This window comes from Electrophorus electricus, chromosome 25 (genome assembly GCF_013358815.1).
Source record: "Electrophorus electricus isolate fEleEle1 chromosome 25, fEleEle1.pri, whole genome shotgun sequence".
Lineage (NCBI taxonomy): Eukaryota > Metazoa > Chordata > Actinopteri > Gymnotiformes > Gymnotidae > Electrophorus > Electrophorus electricus.
This window is the reverse complement of record NC_049559.1, coordinates 4,788,123-4,813,356: the sequence shown is the minus strand read 5'-3', so window position 1 is coordinate 4,813,356 and position 25,234 is coordinate 4,788,123. Positions and strand designations below refer to the sequence as shown.

The 25,234-nt window shown below is 38.6% G+C and overlaps 2 protein-coding genes across 3 annotated transcripts in view; one reads left to right on the top strand and one right to left on the bottom strand.

Annotated features, from left to right (window-relative positions):
* The first annotated feature begins 7,217 nt into the window (after positions 1-7,217).
* On the top strand, positions 7,218-18,269 carry LOC113568842 (ribosomal RNA processing protein 1 homolog A-like). Its single transcript, XM_035523023.1, has 12 exons — positions 7,218-7,368; positions 7,718-7,800; positions 9,098-9,155; positions 10,075-10,160; positions 10,997-11,058; positions 11,218-11,347; positions 11,485-11,549; positions 11,653-11,852; positions 12,602-12,708; positions 12,821-12,918; positions 13,123-13,142; positions 14,351-18,269. The coding sequence occupies exons 1-12, from the start codon at positions 7,239-7,241 to the stop codon at positions 14,533-14,535; spliced, it is 1,224 nt and encodes a 407-aa protein (XP_035378916.1). The 5' UTR covers positions 7,218-7,238; the 3' UTR covers positions 14,536-18,269.
* Positions 18,270-20,037: 1,768 nt separating this feature from the next.
* The window catches only part of LOC113592178 (mediator of RNA polymerase II transcription subunit 4), a 91,934-nt gene continuing 86,737 nt past the window's right edge, over positions 20,038-25,234 (bottom strand). The window contains exons 1-7 of one of the 2 annotated variants that reach the window (XM_035522693.1): positions 24,143-24,232; positions 23,427-23,493; positions 22,315-22,485; positions 21,752-21,809; positions 21,363-21,449; positions 20,877-21,008; positions 20,038-20,645 (exon numbers count right to left, since the gene is read on the bottom strand). In XM_035522693.1, coding sequence (XP_035378586.1) covers positions 20,473-20,645; positions 20,877-21,008; positions 21,363-21,449; positions 21,752-21,809; positions 22,315-22,485; positions 23,427-23,493; positions 24,143-24,213 — 759 coding nt within the window. In that variant the 5' untranslated portion in view covers positions 24,214-24,232 and the 3' untranslated portion in view covers positions 20,038-20,472. Of the gene's footprint in view, positions 20,646-20,876; positions 21,009-21,362; positions 21,450-21,751; positions 21,810-22,314; positions 22,486-23,426; positions 23,494-24,142; positions 24,233-25,234 lie in introns of those variants that run through there. The other variant, XM_035522692.1, reaches the window with a different exon arrangement.

The window sequence follows — 25,234 nt, the reverse complement described above, 5'->3', positions numbered from 1 at the left end:
TGAAGAATATTCTCAACCAACCAATCAGATGGCCCCAAACAATTGCATCATAAAACCTCAACATTTCCCCCGACAGGCCAATGAAGTGAGAGGAAGGCAAACTCCTAACTGTGCAGCACAACTATTGTTTTAATTCAGACAAATGAGAGCTGCATTCTGGGAACACATGAAACTATGTGATAGTGTTATCTCTTTGATTGGAAGCAGATATGGGGTCTCTGCTAGGAAGTGAGCAAGTACAGCACATTACTGTCAAGGGGATGGCTGGAATCACTGGAGTGATTCACTGTGTATGTAAAAGGGCTTAGTAATTCACCCAATCATATACTAATTATAGCATGTTTGGTTTGGTTGTTATAGTGTAGGTAGCAACGCTGCTGCCCCCACCCACACCTTTGGGTATTGGAGTTCAATTCCACTCTTGGCAATGCCAGTAAGAGTCCTTGGACAAGAATCCTAACACTACACCTGCCTACCTCCGTAACATGACTGAAAATTGTAAGCCATTTTCCATAAAGTGTTTGCCAAATGTGTTAAATGTAAATGTAATACATGACCAACTTCAAGCCTGCTAAGACTGCAAGTGGAGTTCTTCCAGAGTTCAGTGAGGCTGGAAGATTTTTCTTTGGTTGGAAGTCGCTATTTGACAATATTTCTGGTACGGGTACCCCAGTTCTTACTTTTCAGAGAAAGGTTTACTGTGCTATGGTAATGATGTGTCCATTTCCTATGTAGCTGTTAAATCAAGCTGAAGAAACTGATCATGTGAGCACTTGCATGCATCTCCTTAATGATCTATATATGCTTCCCTGGAGGACAGAGGTGAACACGTGGCCTCTGTTATTGTAATGAGAGCACATATGTATTTCTGTGGACTTCAGTCTGCTTTCAATACAGGGAGAGGTATCTTATTTTGGATAAAGGGAGAGGTTTCTGATTTCTATTTTTGTCTCAAAAGTGCTAAAAAACTCAACATTTAGAATTCTGCTGTTTAAAATGGCAAAGTTTGAAAGTATTTTTATTGAATAATATTACTTATTCATCCATAGTTCTAAAGTGGAGTATCACTATTTGTATATGAAAATATTCCACAAAGAAATATTATAAAGAAACTAAAATGTAATATTTTTTTAAATAATAGAATAAAATATTCTCGACTAACAAACAGAACACAATATCAAATATCAATACTCTATACTCGAGTTTTGCAGATGTAATGTCAGATGTTATGGAGGTCTATAAGGAAATTAAATGACTGCATGTTGTAGTTGTCGTCTTTCAATGCAAATTCTTTTGGGCTGAATCTACAGCACCAAGGAAATCCTTACAGCAAGCTCGGTGTGCTCCTGATCGGCTGTGAATGAATACATGAATCTTGAGTTCATTGATCACAGCTCTTCAGGAAAGATCACCTCATCAAAGCAAATGCAAGAATTTAATGCACCCAGAGTGACCATGGTATTTTAAATCCAACAACATTTGGTCACAAAACCTTTCAAACAAATATTAGGAATTATGAGGCAAGGATACTTATGGCAAAGTGCATCTTATTCACATGCAGTCTTTATCTTTCAGACACATCTCTTTGTAGACTTTTACTTTCTATTCTCAAGCCAAGTGTAAAATCAGCATGGGGTCAAAATAATGACCTATGGAGCACATGTGTGACACTCTGAACTACACACATTGTTGGGTTTTGGTTGAGTCAAGGTTGTGAACAAGTTAATGAGCCATATATCAAGAACCAGTGCTTGAAATCCAGCCAGTCCTCATTACATATCTTAAGCAGTACCTATTTGAAAAGTAGATGGACAGCCAGATCACTCAGATGTATGTGATTACATAGTTCTCTCTCAGATGAATTGATTACATAGTTCCACTCAGGTGTGTGTAATTACATAGTTCTCAATCAAGTGTGATTAAAAATGTGTGTGATTACATAGTTCTCACTCACGTGTGTCATTACACAGTTCTCAGGCACGTGTGTGATTTCCAGTTAAAATAATTCAAAAGTGTAGCCATACAAATGATTTGTTAAACAGTAACAAACAGCAGCTGTGGTTTATAAATTACTTACATGTCATATATGAATAATCTGTAGCATTTTTGCAGCTGCTAAACTAAAGTGGAAACTATTCGATATACATGAATATCTATAACTGTCTATACATCATTTACAAACTACACACTTTAAAGTAAACTTATCATTTTAAGTTGTTTATTAAGACATGTATAAATGACTTGGTAACAATTTATAAAACATGTTGCTGCCCCTTATTTAAAATTGCAAAAAATATCAATATATAGACATTTACAATGGTTGGTAAACATTACTATTTCAAGTATGAAGTACTAGTTGGAACATATTATTTATTTACCTGCCTCCATAACATTACAACCCTCAAAAGATAATAACAGTAATGACCTATATATATATATATATATATATATATATATATATATATATATATATATATATATATATATATATATATATATATATATATATATATATATGTATACGGTATTTTTACTTTGTACCAAACATTGTAATACTTCCTCTTTTTTCACACCAATACTGTGGGATATTCCAAAACTAAGTACTCATTTGAGTTTTTCTAATCCAATCCACACTGGTGTATTAAGTAGGAAACAGCCTTCTTATTTTCTTTTCATTAAAGGCAGAAGTTTGTTTTTCTTTTTGTACATTTCCACAGTGGTCAGCAACAGCATATCATTGTTTAAGACATCTGCAGACTTCACTGCAAACACATGTAATTTCTCTTGTTGCAAGTAATGCTCTAAAAGCTTAGTGTATTGGTCAGGTGCCAGAATAGCAAGCTCTGCAATGGGAGCATTGGCCATTACAGTGTTTCTGTCCACACCAACAGCCTTGTATGCATCACAAAGACTTTTTCCTCTCCTGTAAATCTTTTTGTATCTTCTTACAGCCAGTTGTGGATTTCTAGCTATAAAGGCACAAGAAAAAAACAAAATAGAGATACATACAAAAGTAAAACAGTACAAATCAATTTAAACAGTCACTAAATGAAGTGTGTAATCTTCTGTATCCTTATGCATTTCATGGAATATTACATGAATAATCCCCAGATGAGTTTATTATGATCTCATTTACCTCTCTGTCTCTGTCCTGATGTTCTTTTTCCTTTTCAGGTTTTTCTTGTGGCACTGCTTGTGTTTCTTTTCTTTTCTTTCTTTTTTTTTTTTTTTTGCGCTGATCATCAGAGGAACTTGATGTTGATGTGGAGGAAGAGGAGGAGGTAGAGGATGAAGATGAGTCTGACCACTCTGATGAGTCTTGGTCTGTGTGTAGATCTTCTTCTGAAGGGCCACCTTCCTGACCTTTATTCTGGTCTAATATGAAATAGAAGAATCTGTTCTTGGTACATTTCAGAACTAATAAAACAGGCCTGCATAGAGCGACAGTATCTGGTAATTCAGTGGCAACACACCTACACCCTGTCTGTTCATATTTCCAAGAAACTTACATTGTCTGGAAACTTCTTGTCACATATTGGACAAAAAGAAGGATATGTTGTTTTGTACCCTTCCTGGATCTTCCTCTATGTCCAGTAAATCATTCTCCCACTTGTAGTTCTTGTAATATACAGCAAGGAGCTGCAAAGACATACAAGATCTACAAAACTGCACTTGGCTTTTGGTGTCATCTGTAGTTCAGGGAAATCCACAGGGAGTGGATTTGTGTCCAGAGTTTGTTGTAATGGAACTATGTACAAAATACTTCTTCTACTACTAGACACGTTTTTAAGGTAATGGCTGTTGTATCCTTCTGCTTCAGGTGGAACAACAACAATTTAGCCTCTGGCCTGTTCCCCCTGAAAATGAAGTGTTCAAAAAATAATCAAGACTTGATCAAATTTGGGAAAAATATTTTGAGGAAATTGCATGAAGTACCTCCAGCTTTATACAGAAGCCAGCCCCCTTTGGCTAGTGCTCATGAGCACCCTTGAAATCTATGTACAAAGTAGTAAAGCTAGCAAGCATTTTAAAACTGACAAAACAGTAAAAAGAAAATGAAAGACAGTGCTCAAACTGAACAACAACTACCTCGTTGTGATCAGCCCCATCAGACAGGTTTATAATTTTCTTCCCTAATGCTGCCTGCATCAGGATCATCTCCCCTGCTGGTTTTGAAGTTTGATCTAGATTGCGGTCTAAGAGATAAGATTGAAGTGAGATGGACAGGGCTGTTATTTTGGCTATTATAGCCTTTAAGCTGTTGCCGTCTCCTCAGTGGAGTCCTTTGAAAAACACTGGAAATGATATGTAATCAAGACACATCATAGTGCTTTGATTAGTTTTATTGGAAATAAAATGTATTGGATTTATTGGAAATAGATTGGAACAGGGTCGACTTAAGCAATCTAAAAAATAGGAAACAATCAGCACATCAGCCAAAACACAGACGACAAAGGTGGCACTCAAATATAACGTCTACCATGAACACGACAACACAATTAACATTAAACGAAGAACGTATACACATTAACGGTAACTACACAAACCAATGTTTCAGCTGCAGTGGGTCTCACAAAAATTGGCATTAACACTTAACAACAATGACCAACAACGGTACACACACTGACAGGGGTTTAAATAGACAGACAAATATTCAACAGTGAACCCTGTGCTGGTGTGTGCAATTCCGGGGGGCGTGGTTATAAACACACACACACACACACATACAGACAGACAAATATATATATATATATATATATATATATATATATATATATATATATATATGAATGCTCTTGAGGGGTCTTGACCAGCATAAGATTATTCTTATGCTGGTCATTACAGCAAACATTGGTGTGGTACATTATTTATGCAAATAGTATGAAGGTACACCTACCAATTGTTTTTAAAAAAATCAGAAACATTCAGTTCCTTCAAGGTTACAAGAATACTCAAACCCATGTGTCAGGGATCAGGTTACATACTGATTGTTATGTTAGCAATGATGGGCTGAGAGGCAGGATGCAAGTGCGGAAGCATTCTTTAATTAAAACAACAGAAAACACAAAACTAGGAGCAGGAGCCAGAACAAACGTGAAACTAAGCGAAATATGTAGCAAACACATAAAGCAAAACAAAAAACCCAACAGGATTAAATATACAAACCTATAAAGGCATAATGAGGGGGGGGGGATGGTAACAGAACAAAACCAAAACGTGGTAACTCATGGAAACAAGTTCAGGAAGGAAACAGAAAGCACGTGGAAAACGTTGTAGTGGAAACCAAGATGCTAAGGAAACTCGTGGGGGAAATCGTGATACTGAGATACTGGCTATGAAACCTGCAAGTGTCATAACTGCTATTATAACAAAAAAAAATACATGGTCTTCACCACTTCTCTATGGAAGGATCTTTATACTGCAGCCCCTCAAATGTCCCATTTCTCTGAATATGGGTTTGTGGGGTAGAATGATACACCTTACTCTGCACCAAAAACCTACACTGATAGTTAGCATACTGCAAATCATGCACATTATACTGGTCCAAGAAGAGGTAGAAAACCATGTTACAGCATTTTGCTTGCCTGAAAAACAAACAAACAAACAAACAAACAAACAAACAGGATTTCCTAAAAATTAAAAATGGAATATATAACACTGAAAAGTCTTGACAATATATATGTAAAGTTGTTTATCTACACACTGAGTACTTAATTTAAAAAAATAAACTTAAAATAAAAAGTAGTAAGTATTCAAAAGTTTGCGAGGAAAAGGCAAGTACTTCTGGTTACTATTCAATACCTGGTTTAGCTAATCGAAGCTTGACTAATTAATCATGCGTGCTGCTAATGGAACAAATGCAATGCCATGTAATGGCTGAAGTGCACTGAGAATTCTTCAACTTTGGTTGTGTCTGCAAAAAAAAAAAAAAGTCAAAACACACAGAACTTAAATATTACTTTCTGGAAGGTGAGGGTAGGCTGGCCAGATGACCAGTTTTAGGCCAGGCAGTCCAGTTTTTCAGCTCCCTTTCCTCTGTTTGGCAGAACACCTGGATAGACACCTATTTGTCATCCTTCTGGAGTGAACTGGTAGTTGCCTTCCATAGATCAGTGTTATATTACTCTGTCACTGGGTCACATACCAGTTATGATGTATGTCATTGTTTTTGTCAGATCTGCTGTAGTTTAAAGTTTGTCTGCCCTTCAGGGGCCCCCCCTCTGGTCTGGGGCCTCAAACAATTGCCTGCCTTGGCTTGTGGTAAGTGGTGCCTCTGATCTCTAGTCAGTCCCAGACTTAAACAGTTAAACATGTGTGCACAATCACTTAAAGGTTTCTACATTGTACAGTAATAATTTATCATAATCATATGCATCTAAAATGTGTAAAGGATATCTTTTAACCCTATCTGTACATATAAAATAAAACACTTGCATAATTTAGAATTTTACAGCACATTTTAAATTGTAAAGATTGCAACAACATGTAAATATTCCCGCGTGAACGAAATAAATCCATTCAAGTTTTGCGGATATAATGTCAGATGTTATGGAGGTCTATAAGGGAATTAGATAAATTACATGGAAAAGCCTATAGGATTTCCTGTAGCACGAACATTTCTCTGTTTTTTGTCTATTTCTGTGTAATTTTTGTCCATCTCTGTGTTGCCCATTTCACAAAGGATTAAAAGGGTGTGGATGCACATCACCGTTATTAAGAACAGTAGTATGTGGTTTTGGGTCCAGCCTATAGATATGGGATGTGTAGAGTGCCACCTGCTGATATCATTTGGAAACGCTATTTATTTGCTAATTGATTAAAAACTCACGTTGATCCGGAACTTTATTCATAGTTGGGATAGTTCAAGCGCATTAGCAATGACTATATAACAGCAGATTGTGTAGAGTGGAACACAACTGAACCAAAAAGTACAACTGCCTCTAGGTAGGATTTCTGACAGCCTTTATCATTTATTTTTGGTGAATTGATTGTAAAAAAAATGTTGTGACTAATTTTACTCATAATCGGTCGTTTGAAGAACGTACACAATGGAAAAGTCAACCTGCTGTACGAACTGCAACGTGCACGACGCCCGGGTATTTAATGCGCTTTTTGAGGGGCGTCTGGGAGGACGTGGTGGTAACGTCATCGACGTGAGCCAAAGAAGCGTGTGTTCCACGTGAAACGTCATCAACGTGAGCCAAAGAAGCGTGTGTTCCACGTGAAAAAGCGCAGACATGGCGCTGGCGAAGCGGGACCCAGAGATCTTCCTGGCACAAAGGTTGGCTTCGAACGAAACGTCCATTAGGATTAGGGCTTTAAAGACGCTGAGGAAATACATCAGCCTCCGGTCTCAGAAAATCGAAGGTACATATTCGTAGTAAGTTTATTTAGTTAGCTAGCAGTGTCACCAGTGCCATTAGCTTTTTGCTAAGGTACTGACGAATAGATGATGTTTAAAAACATTAACTGGTTTGCTTCAGATTGACGTCTGCAACTGAAAATTGTGGATATTCGTGTCGGGCTTAACCAACTTCAATCAGTATGCAATTTTGTTACACGCGTCATTGTTTATCCATATAGTTAGCTAGCGAAGTTCTAGCGTCTTGTCTAGCGAGGCTAGTTACCATACGTTATTTAGCTAGACTAGCTATCATCCAGGTTAGATTAATGCGTGCCAGTCAGTAACACTTGGTGTTATGTTTGTTCTTGCAAGGTGGTTTCACGAGTGATGACTTGTTGAAAATATGGAAAGGACTTTTCTATTGTTTGTGGATGCAGGACAAGCCGCTTCTGCAGGTGAGTTAATGGGACCCGAGTAGAGATAACTAGGTTAGCGAGCTCATAGCTGGGATACTCCTGTTAATACTGAACAGAGAGAAGCGCAGAGATGTGTACCTGTGGAATACGAACAAAAGGCCAAAGAAAGTGAGTAGAGGTCTAAAGCAGTAAAATCAGCACATGTTTGCTGTCTAGCGATGTACTGTAGAATATATGTTGTGTCGGGAGGGAAAAGGAGTAGCAAAATCGTTTTTTGGGTTTCCATAAACAATAGAAAATGTTGATATTGATCATAGTATAGTCCTTCATTATTTTCTGAAGGCATTTTAAAAGTTTAGTTAACATGTATACAGTTACTTGATATTCTTTTTTTTTTTTTATGAAAAAGTGCCTCATACAAAGTTAACATTTATGAAATTGGCCTTAAGTACTTTTCTGAATGTGCAGGAAATATCTGAGCAATCACACAATAAAAATTGTTGCTGCTTTGTAAAAGTTCTGTTTATAGTTCTCTAGAAATGAGAAATCTGTTCAACATGTTTTACACAGGTATTGTGTAAATTGTTTTCTCTCCTGTTTGGAATTTTTTTTAGATTCCGAAGTGCTGTTCTTTTGCTCATAAGGTCTCCATCAACCACATTTTCTTTGCTCTTCATGCTTTCATCAGCCATTGTGCTCAGATAGCCTTGCAGTCACCATCAAATTGCCACCAATCTGAGGGTAGCTAACACCTACATAGGCCTTACTGTTGGCCAAATAGTGTGAATGCATGGCCCATACATGTGATGCGTTAAATGCATGAGAATGTATGGCGAGTGTAATTGATTGTTCTTATTCATTGCATTCCAGGCAGTCTTGTGCATTGTGATTATCATGCAGGTTCAGTCAGGACTAAGAAATGATGGAGTTTAGGTCAACATGGTGAAAGTTACAAGGGAGTGCACTTGAAGATAGATCAGCTTTTAAAAAATAGTGATAAAAAAGCAGCACTGATAGTCAGTACTCTATATCAGCAGAGTTCATGTATTGGAATCATTATCAGAAGATAAACCACCACTTCTCAGAAACTTCGTGCTCCTGTAGCTCACCTGGTAGACCAGATCAAGCCAGGCACTCAGTATGAGGTTTGATCAAGACTTGTCATTGTTTAACTATTCTTCCTTGTCCACAGTAGACAATCTGTCTGTCTCAACTGACAGCCAGGCCAAGGGCACCAAATGCTATACATGTTTGCAGTAACCTCTGTCTGACTGATGCACCTCAGTCTTGATGTTTGTGTGGCTATTTGACAATGGTCTGTTATGTTTGATCTCAGGAGGAACTCTCTGATCAAATATCTGGACTGATGAATAGCTTCTGCACCACAGAGAGCCGTAAGTACTGTTTCTGAGACAATGTTTCATTTGTGAGGTTATGATGCATTAACATCTCCTTATATTGTCAATGTTTGCTACCCATCAGGTGGGCTCTAATATTTTAGGGCCAAATTTGAGTGCATTACAGATAAAGCTGGCAGGCTACATTTCTAGGCTAATGTCATTAACGTTTGTCCCGCTTTAGGTCATTTGAATGAGTGCAAGAAATATATCTTTGGATTTTTAAAAATTTAAAGAGCATGTACTTCACTCATCCATGATCATTTACAGTGGACGTTAAAAACAAATGTACATGGGGGAATATGCAGTGACAGCACAGTCTTATTCAATGTCGGCTCCGTGTAATGAAATAAGATATAAAGAATACAGTGAAAAATGTATAAATATGATAATCTCCCATTGTAGCCTATATCCAGTAGGTCATTTCCCACTTTCTACAGAAGAGAGATTGAAATTTGTCATACTTATTATATCAGTAAGACATGCTTCATTGGTACAGCCTGATTGTAAAGAACTCTTAAGTTGCTATGCTCTATGTAAGGTGCTATACAAATAAAATTACCATGTCTTGCTTCAAAACAATAACTGGAAATGATCGAACAGGCGCACAGTTCATTTGCCTAATACTTTTATTTGGTAAATATTGAGGTCAAGGTTTTGTGTATAGGAGCTGGTTTTGTCTTTTTTTGTAAGGAAATGAGCATGTTTACTACTGTGTGAAATTTGATCAGTTAATCACTTATAGTTTTAAAAGGGAAAAATCTAGCAAATGTCTAAGAATAAAGGAATATTTCTTACAAGAACATCTGGATCATTGCATACAACGCAAGCTACGTAAATCAAATACAGCAGCAGTTGATCAGAAACATGAATAGCCATTCATTTTAACCATGTCTTGTTTTTCTCAAAACTGTAGAGCTGCTGTATTTTGAAACTTTTCTTCAGACTCTAAAGAGAGAATGGAATGGCATTGACAGACTTCGCATGGATAAATTTTTCCAGGTCAGCTATAAAATGATGACCTTGCACCGAAACCATGGTTGTTTACATGGTGTAATTCATTTTTATATAGTGGATTGCCAGGATCTTGGATATATCTGTCCAGTAGTATTTCACATAAACTGTGATTCCCCATGAAGTAGTGAAAACACATGTTCCTGGAATCATTCACTGATTGATGCATGCCTTATGGCATAGTACATTCATCATGCTGGATATGCTTATATGATTATGGATGAGCTGTAGCCATGAAGGAAAAACCTGGTCAGGAAAGTTTAGATGCATTGTGCCTAAAAGACATTCTTCAATGTGTATTGTGGCCCCAGCAGTTGCTTTTACACATTAGATAAATATGACCCACAGCTCTCTTATATATAGTTTACACATGTTTCTCCTGAACTAAGGCTTAATTCATGCTGAGGGTTATACATTCATGCAACTACTTTGGGGCCCCATGCTACAAAGGTAATTGTAAATTCTGCCTGTGAATCAACTGATATGAAAACATGATCATTAACCCATAATGTTGGTAAGAACTACAGTCCAACATCAACATGCCATTTTACTTGTTGACTTTTTTTTTTTTTTAACTGCAAAGCCGAGTTTGTATAAAATGCAACACACTAGAAGCTGTCTTGTCCTGAAGTAATTTTAATGTCGTTCAGATGAGTTTAATAACTGAGGTGTGTGTTAATGACATTTCCCCCCCCCCCCCCCAATATTTGTAATCCAGTCCAAATAAGGCTTATATGGCAAATGGAGTTGATGCACTAATATTTCTTGGGTTGTAATGTAAAGTATATTTTTATAACCTTGTCTTTTTGTCATTTCCATAAAAGCTGGTTCGCTTTGTCTTCAGACAAGCCTTTGGGATGCTCAAGAGGAAAGAATGGGAAACCAGGTAAGGTGGGGGGGGGGGGGGGGGGTTTGTTTTTGTTTTTCTATTTTAAATTTTGACCAGAGTTTAGCAGTGAAAAGTGAAGTGAATTTAATGGGCTTTCCTCTTTATTTATTTATTTTCTCTCTCTCTCTCTCTCTCTCTCTCTCTCTTTCTCTCTAGTATGGTAAATAATTTTTTAAAGGTTTTCACAACGCACCTCTTGCAGAGCAGAGAAGGCATTCCAAATGGGCTTGTGTTACATATTCTGGACGTGTATATGACTGAATTGGCTCATATTGGTTCTGCAGAGGTAAGAGTTGGTGAACAGTCAAAATTTGTGTGGTAGACTGTCTGAAGTTCATTATTCTATCGTAATCTTTATGGTTTTGCTTTTATGCGATGTTTTAATGTGGGTAAGCAGTTGTTTTTATGTATCTTTTCTTGCAGCTGACAGCAGATCAGAACTTGACCTTCATTGACCCTTTCTGCAACACCATGGCTAAAAGCAAAGAGTGAGTTGCTCAGATGGCTACATCTTTGGAGTAACCAGTGTATTTACCAAACTTGCTCACACTGTATACTCTGGTTTCCCTCCATTCCTTGGTCTTTTGCTAGTCGCCGACTGGTGACTTCAATTTCCAAACACATCTTCTCCAGCATAGTAGACCAGGCCTCCTTTGCTATAGAGGACCTGAGGAAGGAGCTGTGTGAAGGAAGAGGAGCAGATTCCGACTCTGGTCAGGCTTCTGAAGATGAGGAGGAAACTGTTGAGCAAGATGAACTCAAGATAAACTGGAGAGCTAATGTGGTCAACGGTGGGTCAAGTGGCATTAAATTTAAGTGGCCTTTTTTCTAAATTAAACAGATTAAAGCAGGGGGTTACAAAATGTGGTATGGTAGGTTTGAGAACCCTTCCCAAATTTGCTGACCCTTTAAGTCTGTTATGCAATACCCATGTGCTCATCTAAGCAGGAGACTAAGTATCACCAAATGTATTGTTGGCAATAGAAAGTGGAAGAAGACTATAAAATATGTAGATGCGTTCTGCTGGAATGGTATGATAATACAAAAAATGAACACATGCTGGGATCTGTGGATATTGGTTTGCATGTTTGCATTCATTTCCTCGCCCAGTAAACTTGCACATTACTGTCTGCTCCATTCCATGAGTCCTGTAAAAAAAAAAATGCTAAAAGCTCAATTCATGAAATTGAATCTTCAGATAACTGCGTCTTTTGCTTATCTAGACCTAGAAGGTGAAAAGGGATTCCAAAAGAGATGTGGGTTGTGGTTTTTAGTGTTTTGTTTTGGGTTTTTTTTTGTTTTTGTTTTTTTTGGGGGGGGGTGTGGGGGGTGTGTAACAGACCAGATTAGGATGCAACATCTGTTTGCCCAAACAAACGGGAAAGAGAGGTTACATCTCATCACATGTTGACACTTGGCTCCATTTCAGTTCGTGATGATGATGATGATTAACTTTGAAATCCCTTGATAGTTCAACTGTGGGTTCACCCTGTTTTCTGCCATTGGCATTTCAGACTACCATGTTGGTTTTGTTTTCCAGGTGTCCCAAAGAAAAGCAACCAAGGCAGTCAAGATGAAATTCCTATTATGGAGGATGCACGTCCTGATGAGGAACCAAACAATGAAGACCCTGAGCATGTTCTCCAAGTGAGTGCTTCGCCTGTGTGAGGAAATGATGACTGGAGTCATTTTACTTTTGTCCTGCATCAAGCAGCATTATGGAAAATGGACTATACCATCATATTGTCTCATGTTGCAGTTTGACTATGGTGCAATAGCGGATCGGCTGTTTGAGTTGGGCAGTCGCAAGAATGCAACAAACTTCAATCGAACTAGAATGTACAGCATGGTGAAGATGTAAGTATAACCATGTCTGACATTAAAAATAATGTATAAAGTTAAATATAAAATGTTGTTATTATTATTATTAATAATACATTGTGTGTGTGTATATAGCACTTTTCAAGGACCCAAAGACGCTTACAATAGTACAAAAACGTTCTACCATCATTACATCTTAACTGAGTTTTCCCCCTTTTTTCTTAATGCCTTCCTACCAAGATTTCGTGACTTAAGTGAAGGTAAGAGATCACACCAGTAATACCAATACTAATATGCTTTAGTTTAGCACTTCATTAAACAAGACCTACAAAGTTCTTTATCAAAAGATACAGTAGGAATGGGGTAAAAAATATTTAAGATTAAATATGAAATGTGATAAGTGCAACTGTAACGTTATTTATTGCAGGATAACTAAGTTTATTGTAACAGAACAAACAGGAACATATTACTTGAACTTTTGAGATTTAATGGACAAAATACACCCATGTTTACAAAGCTCTGATTTTTCTTATATATTTTGAAGTTAATAGCACAAAGTACAAAATGTACTTCTACCTCAAAAGGCCATAGCAGTCATTTTGATTATACATATCATAAATGGCATCTGGTCTCCCTACACCAGCTGATTTTCTTGCTACTCCACTGAGTCTGTCCTTACCTGTAGCAATGGGGCTACTGTTAATCTCGGAAAACATTAGTGAAATATGACAAACTAGGTTTGGTGTATGGGGGGGGGGTTAGTAGTGATCAGAAAATGCAACATGTAATGTAAATTAGACGCTATTTACAGCATTTAGCTGATTGTTTTATCCAAAGCGACTTACAATTATGAATGAATACAGCTTGAGCAATCAAGGGTTAATGGCATTGCTCAGGGTCCCAACAGTGGCAACTTGCTGGTGGTGGGGCTTGAACCTGCAGACTTCTGATTACTATTCAAATACCTTAACCTCTGAGCTACCACACCGTATTTAGAGTGCAATATATGGAAGCATCTACAGGCCTATCAAGGTGAATATTCAAGACTTTGAGTAATGACCAAAATCTGTAAATATTTGACAGTAGGTCATCAAATTAAAGAAAGCCTTAAATATGATGGAAAAGTTCAGTTCTGAAGAACAATGGAGGCCTGGTCATTTTTCTGTTTTTGCTATAAAGGTTAAACGGGCAGCTGAAAGTGACGGTTAATCATGAAGTAATAGTCTTGTTTTTCTTGTTTACTGCAGTCACCTTTAGTGTAAACACAATCTTTTGTATCTCATTTTTAAATAAATATTTACACAAGTTGGGTAATACGACACAGTAGCTGTACAATATGTATAAATATAAAATGACGTATTGCCTTTGCATAAAGAAAATGTGCTTTTCAGCGGTGGCGTGAAACTGTAAGGCAATATGAGGTGGAAACCTCCCGTCACTCAGTCAGTCTTTTCTCTCGTGGCTGCAGGTGTCTTCCCACAAGATGAGGATGAGGACGAGCCAGATTCTTCAGAAGATGAGCTGTTTAACCAGAAGAAGGACAAAAAGAAAAGAAGGAAACGAAAGGGAGCTGAAGAAGGAACTTTAGCCAAGAAGCACAAAGAGAGTTTTGCTGCCAAGTTGGCTGTACTCCCACAAAAAAGTGAATATTAAACATCATCTTGAGCAGTTTTCTGGTAGGATCAGCTCCATCACAGAATCAGGATTTTCCCTGCCAATTTAAGATGGGTTTCCCAAGGGTTTCTTTAATCTGCCGACATAAACCATTTTGAATTTGTATAATCTACTTTACTTGCAGCAGGGCAATTTTCTTAGTACATTTATACATAGCTAGTGGTTACAAAGAACTTCTCATTGGTGGAGGTTTCCAGCTTAGTGCGATCAGATCCAGAGTCTACAGCATAATCTGCCCGATTATGTAGTTTCCTTTCCTATTTTAGTGGGGATCAAACCAAGATACAGCTCTAAAGCACAACTGTGCAGTACATTGTAAAATTACACTTCTTGTTGATGAACTCTACAGGGGACCCAGTCTTAGATAAGCAAAAAGTGAGCAACTTTTAAAACATGTTAAGAGAGAATACATGGTATAATTTTGTGCTGTCAAATACCCTATTTGCCAAAAGCTCCTGATAACCATATAGGTTCATTCATCTTTCTGGACCAATCTGCACAAGATTTAATATTTACTATCTACAGTCACACAACTGAAGTCCTCTTCAACAGGACTAAAACAGGATTTGGGCTTACCCTAGGGGATATTGTTCTTAAAAAGGTTCACTCCATTTGTACTTGCCACTCTCTACTTCAAATTAAAAAAAATAGTATACAAATTTCATGTATTCAAAGCAAATTTATCTAAAATGGAGCCCTGCGACAAACGCAAAGGCCACATGGATACACGTTTTTGTTATATTCCAGTCTAGAGCAGTTCTGTGGAAAATGTACTCCAAATCATGAGCTTCTGTCCTTAATACTGGCTTAAAAAGTTTAAATCCATAATGGAGTAAATCAATTGAAGTTAAATATTCAACAATATGGCCCCAGTTAACAGCCCCAAAGTGCATGTATTTTTTTTCTTAGTTAATTTTTATGTAAGCCTTTTCTTTGACACTATTATTGGATGGAGAGGTGCATGGGCTTTAGAATGGGGAGTGCAAGATTAATTTAGAATAATATGGACCATCGTTGTCCTCGGAGCTTATACTGAAGCTAGTGCGCACATACAAAAAACCCAGACAAAGGTTAAGCAACTAATACCAGAGTCAACCAATGCTATAAATATTTGTACATCATCCCAAGGTCTCTTACACATTTACGTAAAGCATTTTTTAAAACTGTGCCAAAGTATCATGCAGAGATCAAGAATAGCAATATCTTCAAGGAATTGAATTTAGCTAGCAAGAGTGTAAATTTCTCCTTACCAGTGTAGGCCTCTTAAAACTCTATAGAAAAGTGTTACGTTTGAAAGTCTGAAATGGTGTGTACCTTGATGCTGGACAGTGGTGCGCTCCAGCCTTTTGGTTTAGTTTTACAGAAGAGTGGATTGGGGGGAGTCATTTTGCCCTCAAAGGAGATAAAGTTAGCTTCTTGTAAGCCTTTCTTCATCTTCAGTTTCTTTTTGGGTATTACAGTAGTGGACCACTCAACATCCTCATGCTCTTTGGTTATGCAGTTGTCCTTTGTAGGCTGAACTCCCATATTCAGCTCTCCTGTCAGACACACTGCCAACTGCACCTTTCGTTTCTGGGTTTTCTTCTTTTGAAGTGGCGTGGGAGTACTGGAAGACCGTTTGACTGCATTAGTCTGTGCTGCACACAATGCATCTACAGACTGCTCCATGTCTACTCCGAATTCTTGCTCTTGTGATGAAATGCATTTCTTTTTCTTTTGTTTCTTCGTTGATCTGAGTTTAGAGTGTTTAACAGCATCTGCATTTAATGCTTCTATGCAATTAATCTTGGTGTCTGTGCAGTCAGATGACATGTCCACATCTCCACAACTTGCGGTTTCTCTAGATTTACCTTTTGATTTCAGTTTCTTGCTTTTCTTGTTCATCAACAAGGGAGCAGTAGTATTTGATGACTGACATCCTGTTGTAATCACCACAGCAGCTGGTGGGTGTGGGGAAACGTATTCTGCTTGAACATCTGCACAAGTCTTCTCTAGTAAAGAATTAACGATCTTTGCATCAGCTCTCATTTTCATAATCATCTTTTTCTTGTGCTTTGTTTTTTTCCTCAGCACGCAGGTAGCACTGTTGGTCTGATCTTCTGATGGGCACATTTGTAGAGGCAATGCTCTACTCGGATCTGCCGGCCTTTTATTTGTGCATCTCTTCAGTGGCACTTCAGCTTCTCTGCTCATTTTAACATCCACCCCTTTTGTGCTCTCTTCACCTGCTAGCACACTTTTCTTTTTCTTATTCTTCAGAGGAGTATGATCACTGAACTCCTCCAGATGCTGGCTGTTTTCAAGGATGTCAGAGGCACACTCCGAGATTTGCTTTCCAGCCCTTTTTTTGGGGGGCTTTTTTCCGTTGCTAGATAGAGTTGTGGTTTGCTCCTTTCCGCCTTTGTCCTCTGCTACTGTCTTTGGAATTGGGTGCCTTTTAACCCCTTCATCAACAAGAATAAGTTCTTTATTCATGTCTTTTGAAATTAACAGAGATTGAGGTGCTGCTTCTTCCCCAACATCCGGTATATCCGACTTCAGCTTTTTGCCTTTCCTTTTTTTGTCTTTGCTGTTTGCCTTCACTTGCCTTTGTAACCCTAGTTCATCATCCTGGGCTTGTGATTCGCCATCATCTGCTGAAGTGCTTGATGCATTAATTTGGTTTGCTTCGCTTGGCTTCTCACCAACTACACAAGCTGCTAGATGGAAATGAAGAGAAAAGACTTTTTTAAAGCCACTGTTGACCAGTCGCACATTTCCAGAAAGTTTCTTAATTCACTGAACAGTAAAAAGGACGAAGTGTCACAATATAATCTATTAACAACTGCACTTTTAGTTAGTTATCAAAACTATCATTTAAGATTCTGTGGTTCCCCAGTTCACTCAAACCTGTAGAAATTATCTACAGTCGTGGCCAAAAGCTGAGACTAACACAAATTTTGGTTTTCACAAAGTTTGCTGCTTCAGTTTTTATGGTGTCAATTTGTATTAACTCTAGATTGTGATGTGATGCACTGCAGCCACTGAATTTCAGCCCTGCCACAAAATGGCCTGCTAACATTTTAGTGATCTCATTAACTCAGGAGAAAGAGCACAAGGCAGATGATATCACCATCATGCTGATTAGAAGAGCAGACTGGTTGATGTTTTCATCCATTAACCATGGTTACCTCCAAGGAAACACACAGTCATCATTGCACTGTATAAAAAGGGCTTCACAGGGAAGCACATTGCTGCTTGTAAGAGAGCACCTAACTCAACCATTTATCGAATCAAGAACTTCAAGGAAAGAGGTTCAATTGCAGTGAAGGCAGTTTGTGGGCACCCAAGAAAGTCAAGCAAGCGCCAGGACCGTCTCTCAAAGAGGATTCAGCTACAGGATCGGGTCACCACCAGTGCAGAGCAAAGGCATGAAATGCTTGTAATTGCACTTCACTATACCATATCAAACATCTGACGCAAGCAAGCCAGCAAGCCCGACCGACCGACCGACAGACAGACAGACACATACATGCTTTGTAGGTATAAACAGTAGTGGATAAAGATAAAAACCTTTTTTGTGGTTTTATCAACATTTTCCAGTGCTAAATTACAATACACTGTGCAATATTCACTGGAACAATGTCAATAGTTTCTATATACAATGTCCAGTATTTTATTATTGTGTGCAATATATGTATATTCTTGTACTATAAATATATATATAAAAGATATTTCTTGTGTATTTATAATGTGTCTTGTCTCTTGCACTTACCTTTATGTATAGTGTATATTTGCACATCGGAGTTTAGAGAAACGCAATCTTGTTCAGCTGTGCACTACTTGTTGTGTAGTCTGAATGACAATAAAGCTGACTTTGACTTCATTTAGCCTTTAAAAGAGTAGTCTTATATAGTGTGTTTATATAGATTTTTCAGTGCAATGTTTTCAGCAGGACAATTGATTTTTATTCTTCATATTTCTGCATTATTTCTTGCTTTTCTACTGAAAAGCCAAGTTAACTGAAACCTTTTCATAATTTTTGTACTTGGCTATTCTAAACAAAAAATAATTGTCAACCACAGTCATGAGATGTGTAAACTACCATTGCATTGGTTAGGTTTTATGAAGCTGGTACCCTGACTAAATTGAATAAGCTTTGTTGGACACAGCCCTGGGGAACCACGGCAAGGTGAGGTTTAAGCTTTGAGTTCAAATGATTTATCTTATAGACCAACAGCTCATAAGCTGAACAGGATGTGCTAGGATAGGGATAAAAAATGAAACTGTGCAGAACAGGACTCTATCAGGTTAGCTATCAGGACCCGGCCAGGCAAGGATTGCAGTCCCCCGTCCACACTGCAAACCGATATACGCAAACAGACTGTCCTGCAGTCCACACAAGCAGACAATCTTCAACATTTAGGATAAGCAGTTAAACAGGGTTTTTAGCAGTGTGTGTGTGTGTGTGTGTATACTTGAAGATTGTGACAGCATGCCATCACCCAAGGTCTCTGGGCAATTTTCCCTCGTCATCTCTCCATCCATCTCATCCACCTCCTTCTAAACAGAAAGATTAGCGCTTAAACGAGAAAATGAACATTTAACACAAGCAAGACACAAGGTCACTGAGAAAAAAAAAGTGTGTGTTTGCATATTCGGTCTGAATAAGGGGACAGTCTTGTCTATGTTGTGTGAACATTTTGGCACTTAAGTTTGTTTACCAGTACAAAGAGAAAATGAGAAACAGAATGATTTTATATATAGATACTTAGAATCCTTACAAATTTTGTATCATACCATATCAATGGATATTTCCTGGAGGCTTACGATGCAGTATAATGTCTTCCAGGCTTTTATTCAACAATTAATTAGGTTTCTAATGAGGAAATTCAGCAGATGAAAGCAAACTCTAAGCTGTGCAGTGGCATGGTTCCCCAGCTCTGAGAGAATCATGGTATAGACAAGCCAAAGCTATGTATCCATCAACAATATGAAAAAGCCAATGCATGCAATCAATTAATTAGCAAAGTACTTTTTGCCTAATGCCACACCACCATCTGGTGACCAAAAAGGGAAACGTCTAATGGGTTTAACTTAACTTGGGAATTTCAGTTTCACTGTGAAATACAACAGAGGAAAACACTGACTGGTTGCACAGTCCATATGCAAAGTGCAAGGGAAAAAATCCCATCATATTGGTCCATTAATTCACCAAAATATGTATATCTAAAATTATTTGTATTTGCAATGCATCATTTCCCTGATGTCATTAGCTGGGTTATCTTCTGAAAACCAGTTCAAACATGAAGAATTAATTGCACACATACTGTCAGTTTTCATTACATGAAGCATCAAATGAAAAAAAAACAAAACTGCTTTCCATCTGTCCATGTCTCTCGAACACACACACACACACACACACACACCAGCTGCTGACTGATCTCCAGTGACAGCATTTATTCTCTAAACTTCTACTCCAAATAAACACATGAGCCAATCTATTATACCAAAGATACTTTATTTACAAGGTCTGCCAACTCAAGTGTATTTACACTATTTACACCACAGCTAAACAGACATAGCTTATGTGGCCAGGGGGGGTAATTGCATTTTACAGTACTTCCTACTAGACAGAACTATGGACTGGCTTGAGCCAATGTTTTAGTCTGGCATAATGAGAGCTTTGGTTGAGGCTTTAACATTTTGTTTATCTCATGGCTTTGTGGTTGGGGAAGGTTTATGCTTCATCATCCAGTTAAGAAACCAGGAATTTGCAGTGCAGTGGCAAGACCACAGGCACACTCAGTCACTGCAGGAGAGTGTAATTGCAATGTCCTGGCTATCTCTGCCCCACTAATTAATTGCACACAAACAGTCAGTGGAGATGTCTGTATTCATGTCTGTCAGAAACGTGCACCCCCATTTCCCCTGTCCTCAGTCAGAGTCACTGCTACTGCTGGACGAATCAGTGCTCATGGCCTCCACGTCGTCCTCGTTCTCCTTATTGTGACCAGGAGGCTCCAGGCCAAAATCGTTTCCATGGTGAGGGGGCAGCATCCCCATGGAAACATCAGCAGACTGCCAGGGATACTGAGGAGTGAGCACATCTGAGGTGGGGGAAAGAGAGAAAGCCATTATATCAGGGTGAGGAGAAACCAAGCCAACATGCCTCCACTCTAGCAGTCAGTCTCATACACTACATACCACCACACTAACACAGCACTGTAACCATTAGCCAGGCTCATCCAAGACATCACATTGTTTACAAACCAAAACAGACAAAACTGTCAGCCAAGCTTGCCGCAAAAGCATGCATGCACACACATACGCATGGCTACCTGGTAGCCTTCCTGCAGCCAGTGCATCGCCCGGCAGGTGGCCATTCACGCCATTGGTGGGCAGGTTGCTCATGTGACCCAGAATCCCACTGCGCATCTCCAAATCAGTGGGATAAGGCCTTCGAGGATCACCTAAGAGACAGACACACACACACAAGCCTAAAAAAAGACATAATGCCACATTTGTCTTGTAGGAAAGAAATGGTACTACTAAAACAGATTTTTGGTAGTACTGTATGAGAAGAGGGGAGTATGAATCTTAGAGTGGAGGGTGTATCTTCAGGCCTATTAAGGACATGACAAACACACATGGCACACAAATCAACCTCATCAACAAATGAAAGGGGATTTTTATTATTAAAAGGTGATAGATTATAGATTTATTTAAACAACAACAAAAAAATGATGGTGATCCTCCAACAGAGAACTAGAATAGGAAAAAGGAAGCCAGACAGAGAGAAAGATAACATGAGACAGTATGAATACCTGGCACCCAGTTGAGAGGAGCGCAGACAGCATTGCTGGCACTTATCCTGTGTGCATACTTAATGATTTCCTCTGAAGAGATGCTGCCTGGATGAGAAATGACCCATATACACCAAAAAAAATAAGATGAACTCTGTTACAGGAGCAAAATAAATAACTTTTAAAAGTCTGCTTCAATGCCAATATTTAGAAATAATTTACTGAGTAAATGTATTCATATAAAACATATATTCATAAGTACACTGTAAATGCTAAGCAAAAAACATTTTTAATCTAAGATTTGTACATTTAATCTTTTTTTTATTAGACATGGTAGTTGGTATATGGTAATTGAGAGGAGTTGCGTATAGTCTGGCTCTGGATGCTCAAAAAGTAAAACACTATATTACCTTTTCTGGCCTTGTCAATAGATTTGAGTTTCTCTTTGGCCTGGTACACAGCTGTAGCCTGGAGGAGAGAGAGCAGGGTTGGCTTCAGGGTGAAGGCTATGTGCTTCACACAGCTGGGACACATCCTCAGACCTGCTTTAGGGAGAGCTCACTCACTACAGAGCTCTCAAGATACACCAACATGTCTTTCTGCATGCATTACTATAGCTATACTTTGCTTTAGCATGTTCCAGACAGGCAACTTAAAGAAACCCAGACATTAGAATAAACTCACTGATACTGAATAAGCTTACCTGAGCTAGAATGTGGGTGGATAAATGATTTCAAATGATATACTGATTTAGTGAGTTGAAGGGATGCCTACATATGCCATCTGTTCAGAACTTATCAATGATGACAGTTATGATTTTTGTCAACCTTTACAGACAGACAATTCTGACATTGTTGCATCCTGCCCAGTGGGATTAAACAGTCTGTATCTGTATCTGTCAGTGCTGTCTGACTTAGTGTATGGCCCACTGACCCAGTGCTAATCAGGCCTGCATTTGGCTGGAGTGACTTACCAGGATGTGCTCAGCCTCTTTGAGCTGTTTCTGCAGCAGCTGGATATCACCATCCCTCCTCTCTGCTTCCTTCTCCAGCGCCTGCATCTCCTGATGGACCCTGCCCTGCTCCACAGCAGTCTGCATCAAAGCTTGGAACTCCTTATCCCTCTGCACCAGAAGTTCCAGCACCTGTGCACAAAATACTCATATCAGCCTGTACACTGCACTACCTTCACTAGGGACATACATGCTGAACAACGTTGATATCAGAATATCAGCATGAGCTAATAAATGGATATCCGTTTAACCACTGGCAAAGAAAAATGGCCACATTTACGGCCAGATACTTAGGAGAAAGCAATGGTTTTAAAAGGTTAAAAATTCAATAGCTCATTTGAAAACACGTTATATTACTTAAAAACAGCCTGCCATATCGGATTTGTGCCAAACCAGCTCAAAAAATACAACACTGGATGCTGATGATGACGGTGTACTACACTGCGTATTTTAGTGCAAGACATACCAAGATTCAAGTCAAGTCACATTTATTTATATAGCGCTTTTTACAGCTGTTGTCACAAAGCAGCAAATGTCCATGTCCAAGCATCCAGTGAGCAAGCCAAGGGCCACAGTGGCAAGGACAAACTCCCTAAGAGCAGGAGGAAGAAACCTTGAGAGGAACCAAGACTCAAAAGGGGGGGGGGGGGGGTGTCCTCCTCTGGCCAACAACAGACACCAATGTTATGTTTGTCAGAGATGTTACTGTTTCTGATCTTAGCCCACATCAGTTACACTAGGTAGCAGTAAAGCCATGCCCAGTTCCACCTCCTATTAAGTTAATGTTCTTAATACTGCATTCTTGGCTACGAACCTTGGCACTCATGTTTGGGAGTAATAAATATATACATGCATATATTCCAATAGGATTAAACCATAAAAGCAGTGTTTCACTGTATTGTTTTGCTGTATAAAACTCCCCCATGGTGAAACAATGTATACATGAATACTAATTTTTAGAGGCAGTAGCCTACACACAGCACCAGGAATTTAAGAATCAGTTTTTAAATGCCTAACATATCTTTCTCTGTTTCAGTTATGACAGGATTTCTGTCAAATGCAGAACAATGCACCTGCGTGTCCTCGCCTGGCTGGGGAAGTTTCTGGGTCCTTGACAAAGCAAGCATCTCAATCAGTTCCCTGCAGCAAAGCATATCAAAGCAACAGTTTAGAATAAAGATAAATAGGGGAAAGCTCAGGGCTATATCTAAATATGACAATCCTGCCTGACAACGTATAGTGATAACATTCTGTCACTAGGTGGTGAATGCTGGATTTTTTTAAAATGCTCCACTGTCAGGAGAATGTAATGATTCTCATTTTTACACCATTTCACTATAGAACAGTTTTCTGTTTTGTAATTTTATGTGAAAAAGCACTGCCCAGTGAACACCTTGGGCATGTTCACTGTACATGCGAAATCCCTGTGCGTGATCCCCGCTCCATTAAGACGAGCAGAGCAGAACCGTTTAGGTGACTCTACGAGGACATAAATAACTGAACCCTGCTGAAACGTAGTCAGCTAGTAACTCAAAAAAAATATTTCGATGAAACCATCAGGTAACTACTCTGAAGGACTAAGATACTACAAGATGAGCTAAATACAAACCCGACTGTTTCATACCTGGCTGCCGTTAGCTTGTTAGCTAAACAAAAACCCTTCTGGCTAACGAAGGCTAGAGTGGCTAGCTACATCTGATAACGTTTAAATTTGCTGCTCGGCTTTTTAGGACTCTTTGGGTTAGTTACCTAATAATACTCAATCTGCGCATGAAGAAATGAGACAAACCTGGATAATACTTCTATATCACTCAGAGCAGACAAGAGTCTTTCTTTCGTGGACTTGTCGGCAGTCGCCATGTTTGCTTCTTCTTCTACAGTGAAGCAGTAACATGAAGTCAGTGAGGTTGTTCCTCCAGCGCCACCATCCCGCCGAAAGACTAACACCAAGACTATTCGGATATGTGCAGATAGATGCGTTTGCGAAAAGGAATAAAACGACAGAAGTGAACATAATCAGTGTTGAAAAAGTAGCCTGGGCGTTCATGATGAGCTGTTACATTTTTGTAACCCCATGTCGTTTTGCTAAATACGTTCAGGATTTGCTGATTTATTCGGGATTATGAAGCATTACTAAACCTCTTCCAGTCTATTATCTAATGACTGTATCTCGCCAGGGATGTTTATCATGAGGGTAAGCGTTAGCAGTTGTAATGAAACGTTTTCTTTTTCTGCCTTTAGCTTGTTATATTAGGTGCCACCCCAGCAGTTCAAACTTTTGTGTGGATGGAAATACTTTAGACAAAATCAAAACAATTCACAGTAATTTAATTTTTTATCCAATACTACAAGTAAGTTTAGGTTATACCCCCACAAGGTTGGTGAAGTTTGAATTCCATTGGCCTTTTCATTCTTTATTAGAAATATCAGGAAAGAAAATGTTCAATGTAAACCATGCACATTATTTGAAACAGTTTACTCCTGCAGTTCTTTATAATTAAATCCGAAATGTTAATTTATAAAAGGTCCACAAATCCAACGGTAGCCCATTTTTAATTTTGGGGTTTAAGAGTTTTATGCTTTAACTGAACATTTAGTGCACACTTTGGTGAATTCTCTATTACTGCAGACTCAACAGCAGTCTCACAAATCCATTTGGGACGTGCCCACTTTGAGTGTGGGCATTTTACTCCCTACAGTTTGTAATGTCATTTGCATCACCATATGCATTGCACTTTGCCAGAATCACAGAGCAATTATAATGTAAAGCCGACTTTTCAAAGCGTTTCGCTCGGATTTTTATAATGGAAATGTGAGGAAGCGCGCCATCTGCTGGATGTAATGTGTTATTTTACTTTCGTCCGCCCGTGTGTATCTGCGT